Raw genomic sequence first — 12,593 nt, forward strand, 5'->3', positions numbered from 1 at the left:
ACACAGACTATTTTGGACCTATAACTACTTCCGCCTCCAGTCTCATAAGTGGAAATTGCTGGAAGGATAGGGCGGACATGTTGCCCTCATTCTGGGATATACAGTGAATTGCTCACCAATATAACATTGTAAACATAACTGTTATTTTACATGGACGAATAAAATTGATATCTAGTGTCCATGCCAATCACTGTAGATGGCGCCGCGGATGGCAGCCACGGTCGTTTGGTGCGCGTTGTTTTGTGTTATTTTGTTTGTTAATAGTGTGTTCTGTCATAATAATTATTTTACATTTTATTACTTTATTTTATTGTTATTATATATTTTTTGTTTTTATTGCACCAAACAGACCAGGCCAAATTCCTTGTGATGTAAAAATTACTTGGCAATAAAATCTTTTCTGATTCTGATTCTGATGCAAAAAACTGCGTTGAGTTTTAAAAGATTGCTAAATATACAAAAATCCTAACTGATTTTCAACTTTCAAGCAGTTTGCTGGATTTGTTTTACATGATACTGTAACTTGGTTCAGTTAAACTTGTGTGTTTTCCTAACCAGAATGAATCTTTGGTATTATTTCTCTATGATAATGTTTAATATTCCCTAAATAGCCAGAATGTTAGCACGTTCCTTTTTTCTTTTCGTAAATGTAGTGACTGCAATTTTGTTTATTCATCTCAAAATAAAGATTTGATCCATGACAGCGACATAATCATAACAAACTATATTAAGATATTAGATTATGACATTTTGGATTTTTACAAACAAAAAAAAGATCTGCTAAACCTAAACTTAATTTATTGGTTTTAGATCATTTTAGCAGTGTTGCTTCTCTTGCCACTATAAATAATGTTTGTATCCATTTGTTATGCAGAAAACAAAAATAGACATCTGGTCATTTTTCAGCACACCAAAAGTATCTATGTAAAAAAGTGATATTAAAGGTAGTTATATAGAGTCTTCATAACAAAGGAATGAAGTTCTTATGATTTTTTTTATGATGGTGTAATCTGGACAGAGCAACACAGAGAACAAAATGGACAGTTTATTAAGCTTTTATCAGGGTTATAAATATGGAGCACTTTCACATTTAGAACTGTTTAAATCTAAAGACGATGGTCTTAGTATTACGCTGAATAATGGAGTATGGAACACACCTTAGGTGTGTACTAAGAGAAATACTGTCCCCCCCCTCAATATTTGCAATTGAAATTTCTTTGAGATGAACATGGAATATCTGTCAATGCCCATTCTGCCGCTGTACCTAAACTGAGGAAACAATGGTGTATAAGTCAACTTGAAGAGGACTGTGTAAAAAGGGTTTCTCAGACCAGTGACTGGTGAGCAGTAACCAAAAAGACAGTTACATGCCAGATCCTAAATGTTGTTGAAAGATGCTGCTTGTGTCAGCCGGTGGTGTATAGATCACAAAACAAAGAGTTTTGAGACAGAAAGTATTGTATTGTATCAGGAGCTAGGTCCTGTCAAAAAGCTTTGAGACTGTAATAACTAAAGTACTACAATACTTTAAAGTAATCGCTATTTAAAGTTTTATTCACACCGCTCCTATCCTATCACGTTTGAAACGTCCTGCTCTGGCAACTTTTAGATATTTATTTAACACTGTGTCCATGAAATTCTGTTTCAAACTTATCCAACGTTCATGTTAAAGCAATACAATGTAACTTCTCAAAAAGCCCATTATGGAGCTCCCCCTACAGGCTTGGAGGTAATGTACGGTTAAGACACTGTCGTAAATCTCTTTCTCTTCCTTGCTTCATCAGTCAACGTCTTCTTCTATTTCTTTGGTGCCTCTGCCATGATGATCGTACTGACAATGTTGCGCTAGCTTAGCCTTATACCTGGGAGCGTGAGAGGGGTCTATTTGTTTTTGCGGTAGGTGTGCCAGAAAGCAAGTCGAAGTACTTCCGCTCAGCTCCCGGGCCGGTCCAGCAAAGTTACATAGCGCAGTTTTTCCAACTCAGACCCCCGAAGGGCATAGGAGACAGGCCAATCGTAATATTAAAACTCAACTTTTCAAGCTGTTATTTTAAGGTAGAAATGTTACATAGTATTGCTTTAAGGGACATCACTGATAACTCGGGTCAATGGCTACAACCTACAGCCTTTACAAAAAAGCTTCTTTGGAGGAACCTGCAGTCTCAACGACAGATATCATTTGACATTTGTGGAATTGTGCACCAAGATATCATCAAGCAGGGACAGACTGTCTGTTCCAAGTTCTATTGTACTATTCTGAGGGAAAACATCAGTTGAAAACATCCTCAAACAGTGGGGCATACAAGCATGTTTTTGTCTGACATATATCAAATTTTTCTCTGATCGTTTTGGTGTCTCAAACACTGTCATTTTTCATTAAATGGCCAGTTCCTGATAATATTTTCCTCTACTCATTGGCACAACTGAAGAGTTTGGGCCTTATGTTGAAAACAGGCATTTGTGTGCTTATATTCTGTTTTGTTTTCTCCAGTCCAGCATACATAAAATGTGAATCTCTCATTTAAGACACATTTTCAAAGTCTCTTGCATTGATTTGTGCTCAAATAATCAAATAATCATACTACCTCATCGGTCATAAGAACTAATGTAAGTTTGGAGATGGATTTTTTACGTTTTATTGGCAAACTCAAGCTGAGACAAAAGTAATCAATAGTTAAAAACGATACCCACAAATACTCTCACACCCACCCCTCTCTGTATTCTACTGCTGGTGGGCTCTGCAGTGGTCAGCTCAGCACGCAACCACAAACCAGCGAGCCCATGCTGAGTTTCCATACACACAAGTAGTAAGACAGACTGCAGCACTGGACTGTCATCTGAAGCCACACTGCCCTCTGCTGGCTGACACGACAGCAGAACAGGAATCAAGGGGCACTCAAACTTTTTAAAGGCACAGATCCTTTAGAGGGGACAAATTTTCTAATAACATTATTATATTTTAATGGGGACTCTTTTTTAAAACTTAGACTTGAAAGGAGCTGAATCTAAGTGCTACTTTCAATTATTTTGATATGTCTAATAAATTCATAACAGGCCTAAGTTTAACTGGTCTCCATTTTGCTTGTCAAGTTCAGCTACACATCATCATCAAAAATGAATCCGCTGAAAATAAGAAAAAAAAATTTCAGCCATGATTTAACTTTTTTTTCAATTAAATAATACGCCTCAGATATCCGTTGCCCTCACAGCCTCTTATCAAACAGTTCTGATGGCAGAGTTATGCCTCTTCTGTGAATTAGAACAGCAGGATCTAGAAGTTCCACCTGTTAATTAAACTGATCTTCACATCCTGTTTTTGTGGCATGAATCACCAGCGCTAGCTGATCTGGTGTTGTTGCGGGAAACGGTCTCTGTCAGGCAGTGCGGGAGTAAACACTACATATCTTCTGTTTTCCTTGTGCAATTCAGATTTTAACATTAGATAGCTCTGTTTTGATCAAAAACTTTTCTACAAGACAAAAAAAAAACTCAAGCTCACCTTGATAATCACAGAATATCGTCTCCCACTCCGACTCAGAGGGTCTTTATCTATGTAAACATTCAAAGATAAACTGCATATAAATTTCTACTGCTCAGGACGAATTTCAAAAAGCAAAACTTTTCCCACCAGGTCCTGGAGTCTGAATGCAAGACTTTACTCCCAGCATCGTTTGTCATCAGCCTCAGGTTAGTTTTCCAGTTTCATCTTAAGGTGTGGAACAAAGCCAAGCTCTGGGCTCAGTGCAACCCAGTTAAAATCAGCATTACAAGCATCCTGCAGTCTAAAATACAACAGCATCCAGCAGCATTAAACTGGTAAAGATAGAGGGACTGGAAACAGAAATACAGACAGGAAGTGGCTTTATGCAGTCATGTTAGCTGAGTCATACACGCTCCACAGGCTCCATCTTGGCTGGTATTGATTCTTCATTTATCTTTGACTGTGTACATGTAGGAATGGCAAACTACAGGAGGAGACAGAATGAAACTATAGCTGCAGTGTTATCTCCTGAGTCATTTAGCAAAAGTCTGAGTTTGCCAGCATTTGTATTATTTATTTTCCACAGTTATGAACAGAACAAACCAGAAATGCTTTGACTTGTCTTGACTTAATTTTCAGGCTAAACCAGTTGTTAGTGTTGTTGGCTAAGTCATTAACTTGCTTTTTGAAAATAAAATGTAGCTTTGTATGATAAATGTAATTATTATTATTATTTTTTTTATTTAAAAAAAATCCTCCACCCCTTCTCCCCCACTCGATATCTCCGCTCCTCTGATGCAAACCTCCTCACTCCCATCACCAAGACCAAGTACCGCACCCTTGGGGGCAGAGCCTTCTCCATCGCCGCCCCTACCCTTTGGAACTCCCTGCCCCCCGCCATCCGGAACTCCGATACACTCCCATCATTCAAAACCCACCTGTTCAAAATCACCTACAACACCTGACAAAATGTTCCTCACCCCCACCCTATGTGCCTAAAGTCTGTAACAGTGTTTTTCTCTTGTCTTTTTGTTTATAATGTCTTGTTTTTGTCTCTGCTTTCTGTTTGTTCCTTATGTAAAGCGTCTTTGAGCATTTGGAAAAGCGCTATATAAAACATATATTATTATTATTATTAATTATTTGAAGAGGTGAGCCGCTCCATTTAACTGCAGAACAGTTCTTTCATTTGGTCCCTAAGTGCTTGGATTCAAATCCTAAAATAAACCAAAAGGGAATCAATTCTGGTTTTGTGTCTGCTTTCGGTCAATTCATCCCCGTAATTGAAAAAGGTAAATGAAATGTGATATGTAAACCTGTAGGTGAACCCCAGCTGGTGGAGGCGGATGGCCCCCCCTTCCTGAGTCTGGTTCTGCCAGAGGTTTCTTCCTGTTCAAAGGCTCAGGTCGGGAGATTGGACTGAAGACAAGTTTCTGTGTAATCTGTTGGTTTCCTTAGCTAGGAAATTGTTTTTGAATTGGCTCTATATGAACGAATTGGATTATTTTTAAATAATTATGATTACAATTAATTGAATTCCAATTGGCTTGAATTGGACTTTATTATCCAAGTGCCTTGAGATGACCTTTGTTGTATTTGGCGCTATATAAATAAAAATTAATTGAATTGAATTGAATTAAAACTAATATGATAGCACCAAGAATATAACACGGTAGTCTAATGGATGTAATTAAGGCCAACAACCGACAGCAAATACAATTAGTTTTAGAGTTTATCTTGAGGCCAGACCTTCTACTGATTATGAAATATTTACCTCCACAACCACAAACTTCATGAAGGCACCAGTCAACATGATCAACAAAAGATCAATTCTGTTATCAATAAGACATTTCATGGCATTCCATATAACTGTTGAAGAAAAAAAAAAAGTTTAATCTTGGACTGTTTTCACTGTTGTTGGACCTCTGTGAGAGACCCACTGATGTTGAGTGGAACAAAGATAAATTCATGTACCAATGAATGGAGATGTATTTAGGAGAAGGAGTGAGTGTTTCAGTTTTAGAGACAGGAAGCAACACAGTGCTGTGAATCTGACTATCGCAAGCCAAAGCTGCCATATCCACACGTCGAGAGCACGCGCTATATATCTTAACGATCGCGTTCTGTTTTCTTATGTCACGCGTGGTATAAGGACACCCGTAAAAAGCGCCCCTTACGGGACGCGCTGTATAATGCTTGAGCACGCGTGCCGAAATACACCACGCGTCCTCTAGATGCTCACCTCGTGACTATAGGGTGTTTTTCTTCCCCAAGTTTTTAGCTTCTTGTCTTAAGCCACTGCTTTTAACATCTTTGTGTGCCTAAATTGCCTTGTATGTGTCTTATTATTTTATGTTACATCATTTTAACATGTGTTGGACATTGCTGTCAGTGTTGCAACTGCACACTGCGCCTATGTCTTTGTATATTATATATAATAAAACATAATAATCAAGCTGGAACATCCCCTGTGTAAAGGTAAGTTCAGTGTGGCACTGGCCATCTAGAGGACGCGTGGTGTATTTCGGCACGCGTGCTCAAGCATTATACAGCGCGTCCCGTAAGGGGCGCTTTTTTAGAGACACAGTGTGTACTGCTTCTCCCAGAAGGTTAAGTGGAAGTGATTTGGTCTTTGACAGAAAAGAGCTGTTGAAGTGCCCGAAGCTCCTTCCTTTATCTGCCTCCCTCTGCTGCTCTGCTCACTCTCACTTCCATTCATCCACTGTGTCTGTTCAGTATCGCAAGCCAAAGCTGCCATATCCACACGTCGAGAGCACGCGCTATATATCTTAACGATCGCGTTCTGTTTTCTTATATCACGCGTGGTATAAGGACACCCGTAAAAAGCGCCCCTTTTCTTCCTTACGGGACGCGCTGTATAATGCTTGAGCACGCGTGCCGAAATACACCACGCGTCCTCTAGATGCTGACCTCGTGACTGTAGGGTGTTTTTCTTCCCCAAGTTTTTAGCTTCTTGTCTTAAGCCACTGCTTTTAACATCTTGGTGTGCCTAAATTGCCTTGTATGTGTCTTATTATTTTATGCTACATCATTTTAACATGTGTTGGACATTGCTGTCAGTGTTGCAACTGCACACTGCGCCTATGTCTTTGTATATTATATATAATAAAACATAATAATCAAGGTGGAACATCCCCTGTGTAAAGGTAAGTTCAGTGTGGCACTGGCCATCTAGAGGACGCGTGGTGTCTTTCGGCACGCGTGCTTAAGCATTATACAGCGCGTCCCGTAAGGAAGAAAAGGGGCGCTTTTTACGGGTGTCCTTATACCACGCGTGATATAAGAAAACAGAACGCGATCGTTAAGATATATAGCGCGTGCTCTCGACGTGTGGATATGGCAGCTTTGGCTTGCGATAGTTCAGCAACGTTGCACAACAGAGGACAAAGAAACGGCATCATGGCAATATGATTGAAGAAAAATAAAAAAAAAAGAGACGATTTTCCACCGATTAAGTATAAAACAATTAAATGCAAATAGTGTTTTTAATCACACCAAAGTATAACAAAAAAAAAGTAAATTAGGCCTTAAAGACCTAAATGACCAAAGGTGTTCGAGTGCTGCTGAAATCTGAGTCTAATAAAATAAAATATGACAGATAAACCATTGACTTTCACACTTTTTCACATTTTAGAAGAAAAGCAGTCTTGTCGGTGGTTTTTGGCATGTGTTTGGTAACCGTAATTTAGAATGCAAAAAATGTAGGCGTTTTTGGAGCTCAACTGACGCCACACAGACTGTGGGCTTCCCCTCCTCCTCTAAATCTGTATAAGAAGTTAAAAAGAGAAACCGTTTCTTTCAAATGTTGAAATGAAGGGTACGTTCAGACAAAGAAAGTTTAAAAAGTGTGATGACAATAATTTGTAACGTTTCTGGAGTTTTCAGCAACAGGAAGACACATTGTGTTTTTCATAACTTTAGATTGATTTAGATTTTTTAAAGTAGTGTAACATTATCATAACCTGTTTGGAACATTACAGGAACATTCTGCTCGCCAGATCACACCCCAAACCCACTCAGCCTCTCAATTGCTGTAGCGGTCAGCTGTTATCATGGCAACCCCCAGCGATTCTTAGTGGTTTGTCTTGCTGAGTGAATGAGGGGGTGGGTGTTATCAGGCAAGAGGGCAAGATAAGAGAGTTCATTTGGCAGTACATGGATAAAAGAGCTCCTGATCTCGGTCGGTAAGATATTTAAACCACAGGGAAACTCTGCAGATGCTTAAAGTCTGATATCCAACATAAATATGGTCATATGAATTTCTGTTGGTGCTAGGATCTTTATGCTCGTCTTTGAGCAAAAAAAAAAAAAAAAAAAAAAAAAAAGGTTTTACAGTTTATACTATAAGCCGAATGAATGAATGAAAGCATACCATTGCACTCTTAGCTCATAGCTACCATGTTGCTGTTATCCGGGGCTATCGGGGGTCTTATAGGAATCTTTCTACACATACCTGTAGTGGGATGACTTCATCGCCTCGCGCCGCTGCAGCACCGCTTATTTACTCCGTGCTCTTTGACAGTCGGCTAACTTCACACGGAGTTTGCTACTGCTAGTTTTGTGCAACATGCGAGATATTTATCACATTTTGACGATATGGACGACGACTTTGAGTACGATGGACGTCCTTACCGGAGTGAATAAGCTGTGCTGCAGCGACACGTGTCAAAGAAGTCATCCCACTAGACGCATGTGTAGAAAGCTCCCTTAAGCCCCCCTATAGCCCCGGATAACAACAACATGGTAGCTATGAGCTAACAGCGCAATAGTACGCGTTCAGTCATTCATTCGGCTTAAAGTATTGGTGAAATAAAGACAGATAATGCCTTATTTAGAGGCTGTATTGTCCATGCCCTGTTCTCTCTGTTATATGGATATACGCAGAGCTCGAGTAATGTAAATATCTTTCAAAGGACGCCGCCTTTCACCAAACTGTTATCGGTGAGTAGATGAACGTATTTTAAGCCAGAAATAAGGTCCAGGTTAAAAAAAAAAAAAAAAAAAACAAATAAACAAAAAAAAACATCCCCTTTAAATTTGAACATCCAAAGCAGGTATTTAATCAGATGCAAAACTAGTATACAACTCTGATTAAAGAATGAATCTATGTTGTAGGTTTTAAAATAGCTTCCTAGCAAATGACAAAAAGAAAACAAACAAAACTGATACTACTTTCAAAAAACGACTTTCTCTTTGTTGGGTTAGATGCCAATGTAGCAGTGTCAAAACAGACAATTTTTATTTTTTTATCTCGTCATCCAGTGGTCTTAAAATACAGTCTATAATTTAAACCACTACAAAATAATCAATTAAGCAGCAGCGGTACTTCATTCAAAAGAGGAGGAGCTCAGTTGAACAGTTGTAGAAGTAGTCATGGATTTGGACAGTTACATGTTGGAACCTAGACAATTCAGTCAGGCTTCTAAAATGAGCTGAAAACAAAAGAACTACTGAACACTAGGTAAAGATTTCAAGGTGGTCTTTAAGTAACATGAAATGTTACGGTGGTCTTTTGTTTAAATGATGTGAACCTTATGAAACTAGAGCAAGAATACTGTTCCAGTTAATTAAAACATAACTTTATTAAACCCCATTTTCCAACAGGCAATATAACAATGACCCTTTAAACTAGACTCTAAAATATTAAAGAAAGCCCCACCAAAGTTTCTGATATAAAAAAAAGTCCATATTCATAAAGAGATAACCTTACATCCTGTAACTGAGCCAATCAAAAGCGAGCTCATCGACAGCCACACTCATTCACCACCATGTCCTGGTAATGTCGAAGCACCACGTTGTCGTTGTTGTCGTAGTAGAGCATGGAGATCGGGGAGAGATGGATGGGGACGCAACTGGGCTGAGGTGTGCCCTGCGGGTCCAGAGAGTGCACCAGGGTCTGTAGGATGGCATGGTTGGTGCCATTAAGACTCTCGCTGAGCGGGAACGGGCACTCACCGTGGCAGTAGTTGGCCATGTAGCCCTGCGGGGCAATGATCCAGTCCTGCCATCCCACATCTTTGAAGTCGATGTAGAGGCGGCGAGCTTTGCACACGTTGCTCGGCGTCACAGGGAGGTGGACGGCACTCCTCCTCTGTCTGGAGCGACACTGGTGGGGGTTCAGGGACACCGCCACCAGTGAGGCCTGAATCGTCGGAAGACTGAGGGTCGGCTCCAAAGGGAGAAGGTTACCAGGATAAAAAGGAACAAGCTCCTCTAGTTTTGCACCGAGAGGAAGAAGCTCCAAAACCAAACCGTAGTTGTGTCCTGGTTTTCGCCAGCTCTCTGCCAGAGATGTGAGATCCATGGCGATGGTGGAGGACTCCAGCTGCAGCTGCACCGACTGCACCAGCAGGAGCCTACGATTGGCGTGAGGGTCGGTTCCCCTCAGCGTGGCTCGGACCACTTTATACAGCGACACGCTGATGGCTCGGTGGCCCTGCAGGACCTGCTTCCAGTGGAACTTAATTTCGAGCTGAGCCAGAGACAGCAGCTCCACGGGCTGCAGGACAGACATGTTGAAGAAAAGTTGCTTCTCTAGACAAAGCTGACAGCTGCTGCTCCAGCCAGACACCAGCCTGCCTGCAAAAAAAAAATTAAATTAAAAAAATAATAATAATAATCCGCAGAGGAGCACTTTACAGGGATAGTTCGCCTCTTTTGACATGAAGCTGTATGACATCCCATATTAGCAATATCATTTATGAACATTGACTTACCCCCCGCTGCGTCCTGTGAGCCGAGTTCCAGACGAGTTTTGGCGTTGACGAAGCTAGTCCGGCTAGTTGGCTGGGGCTAAAAAAAATAAAGCGTTTTGCTTCTCAAAACAATATGCGTTCAAAAGAGTAATACATTTGCATCACAAAATCGTTCTCCAGGAAAAAGTCAGACCTCACATCGCTTGGCGCCATTTTCTCTCTACCTTGATATCAATGCGTCCAGCCACCTAGCGATAGCTGCACCTGTTACAGAGTTTGCTGCTCGGAAGCAGGGGAGTGCTCGGTCTGCTCTTCGGTCTGCACGGTTTACATTGGACGCATTGATATCAAGAGAGAGAAAATAGCACCAAGCGATGTGAGGTCTGACTTTTTCCTGGAGAACAATTTTGTGATGCAAATGTATTACTCTTTTGAACGCATATTGCTTTGAGAAGCAAGACGCTTTATTTTTTTTTTATCCCCAGCCAACTAGCCGGACTAGCTTCGTCAACTCCAAAACTCAGCTGGAACTCGGCTCACAGGACGCAGCGGGGGGTAAGTCAATGTTCATAAATGATGTTGCTAATATGGGTTGTCATACAGCTTCATGTCAAATAATAATAATAATAATAATATATAAGTTTTATAAAGCGCTTTTCCGAATGCTCAAAGACGCTTTACAAAAGGAACAAACAAAAACGAGATATTAAAACAAAAAGACAACAGAACAAAATAAAATACAATAAAATACACTGTTAGAGACATTAGGCACATAGGGGGGGGTGGTAAGATGGCGGGGGAGAGGAACATTTTATCAGGTGTTGTAGGTGATTTTGAACAGGTGGGTTTTGAGCTGGCTTTGGAATGAATGTCAAAAGAGGCAAACTATCCCTTTAACATGGACTCTGAAATATTTATTATTTTCCTGAGTTGAGACTGGGTGTATGATAACATTAATCATGAAGAAGATTGATTCTCACAACTAATGACCTCTCCCTGAAGCACACGCTGTGCATGTACTCACTGCATTTTTAGCAGCACAGGTAAGATTTGCTGAGGTACATTTCCAATGTGATTTAGAGCAAATGCCTTCAACAGCAGCTTCTCTTAAATCATGCAGACATGTGTTTGGTATGCTCTGCCTTGTTACAGAATAACACTTTGATCAATAAATAATTGAGTATATCGTCTTTCATTCAGTACTGTGTGCAAATCCCAGTCATTTTTCTTTTTTGTGGCTGAACGTGATCTTTTATGAACAGAGACACACCAAGCTTTACAGATATGTGGTACTGGCAATTTCTTTTGACCACTGGGGGACTAGTAGAGCTTTGTAAAATGATAATCATTACAACAACCATTACAAAATGGGCTATTTGCGCTGCAGACTTAAAAGAACTTGAATGCTGGAAAACTGCAAAAATGTCAATATTTCGGTGTACAGCTGTGCATATTAGTGTAGTTTCACCATGAAACCTTAATCAAAGTTGAGTCCGAAGGGTTGGTTCATTGCAGATAGTACTCTTTTCACATTAGCTTGTACAACTCTTATTTACCCCCAAGTTTAGGCTCTACAGCAAAAATATTTAGTTTTTCCATCAAAAGTTTAATGTCATACATTAAAAGGAAATGACTATACTGTAAATGAAGTTGCGCACATTTTTAGAGAATCTTAAAAGCAGGTTAATATACCACTACAAAAAAAGCTATTTGTCGTCTTCGGTTTTTTTTTAGGCTGGGAAACGCGTCCAATAGGCCTATATGGAATAATGTGCCTTTTCAGATTCTAAAATGAATTCACACACACGTCTGATTAGTTTCAGGTCGACAAACTTTTGACTAACTAAACTCATGGCAGCTGGTCTGTCTGCTGGCTTCTGTGCATTTTGGAGCTCTACGTTTGATCTACCTTGATCTTGAACGTATCGGATGATGTTGCCGCGGACTCCGTACTCGGACACCGTGCAGGGCTCGCTCTCTCGGGCCTGAGGGTTTTCTGACCTGCGGAACATCCTCCAGAGCGCCGAGGGCACGGGACGCCGAGTCTGGCGGCTCCCCGAGGGCGCCCGCTCGGGGAGCCCCAGGGAGCTGAGGAAGAGCTCCTGAGTTTTCATTTCCTCCACGAGCGAGAGCGCACGTGCACCGACACAATACAATGCTAACAACACTAAGGAAGTCATGTTTTGCTTCGAGACTATCCGTGGACTCTGTGGCTCTGCTCGTTCGTCACCTGTAACGTTTGTGTTCACCCGAGGAACCTCCCCGCGTGCAGCTGTATAATCATGTTAATGAGAAGCGGGCACGCGGGAAGAAGATAAGCCTTTGAGGATTTTGGGGGCGGGGGGGTTTCCCCCCTTAAAATAACCCCAGCTCAATAGAGAAAGCTTTACTTATAT

At 40.7% G+C, this 12,593-nt stretch overlaps 1 protein-coding gene across 1 annotated transcript; it reads right to left on the reverse strand.

Annotated features, from left to right (window-relative positions):
• Nucleotides 1–9,242: 9,242 nt before the first annotated feature.
• Nucleotides 9,243–12,377, reverse strand: gdf3 (growth differentiation factor 3). Its single transcript, XM_075478638.1, has 2 exons — nt 12,107–12,377; nt 9,243–10,081 (listed from the first exon to the last, which is right to left on the reverse strand). The coding sequence occupies exons 1-2, from the start codon at nt 12,375–12,377 to the stop codon at nt 9,243–9,245; spliced, it is 1,110 nt and encodes a 369-aa protein (XP_075334753.1).
• Nucleotides 12,378–12,593: the final 216 nt, after the last annotated feature.

The sequence above is a fragment of the Odontesthes bonariensis genome, chromosome 12, assembly GCF_027942865.1.
Source record: "Odontesthes bonariensis isolate fOdoBon6 chromosome 12, fOdoBon6.hap1, whole genome shotgun sequence".
NCBI lineage: Eukaryota > Metazoa > Chordata > Actinopteri > Atheriniformes > Atherinopsidae > Odontesthes > Odontesthes bonariensis.

Coding starts and splice junctions, on each gene's coding strand:
- gdf3 (XM_075478638.1), bottom strand. CDS start 12,377: ATGACTTCCTTAGTGTTGTTAGCATTGTATTGTGTCGGTGCACGTGCG. Junction 10,082..12,106: donor CCGATACGTTCAAGATCAAG/GTAGATCAAACG, acceptor TTTTTTTTGCAG/GCAGGCTGGTGTCTGGCTGG.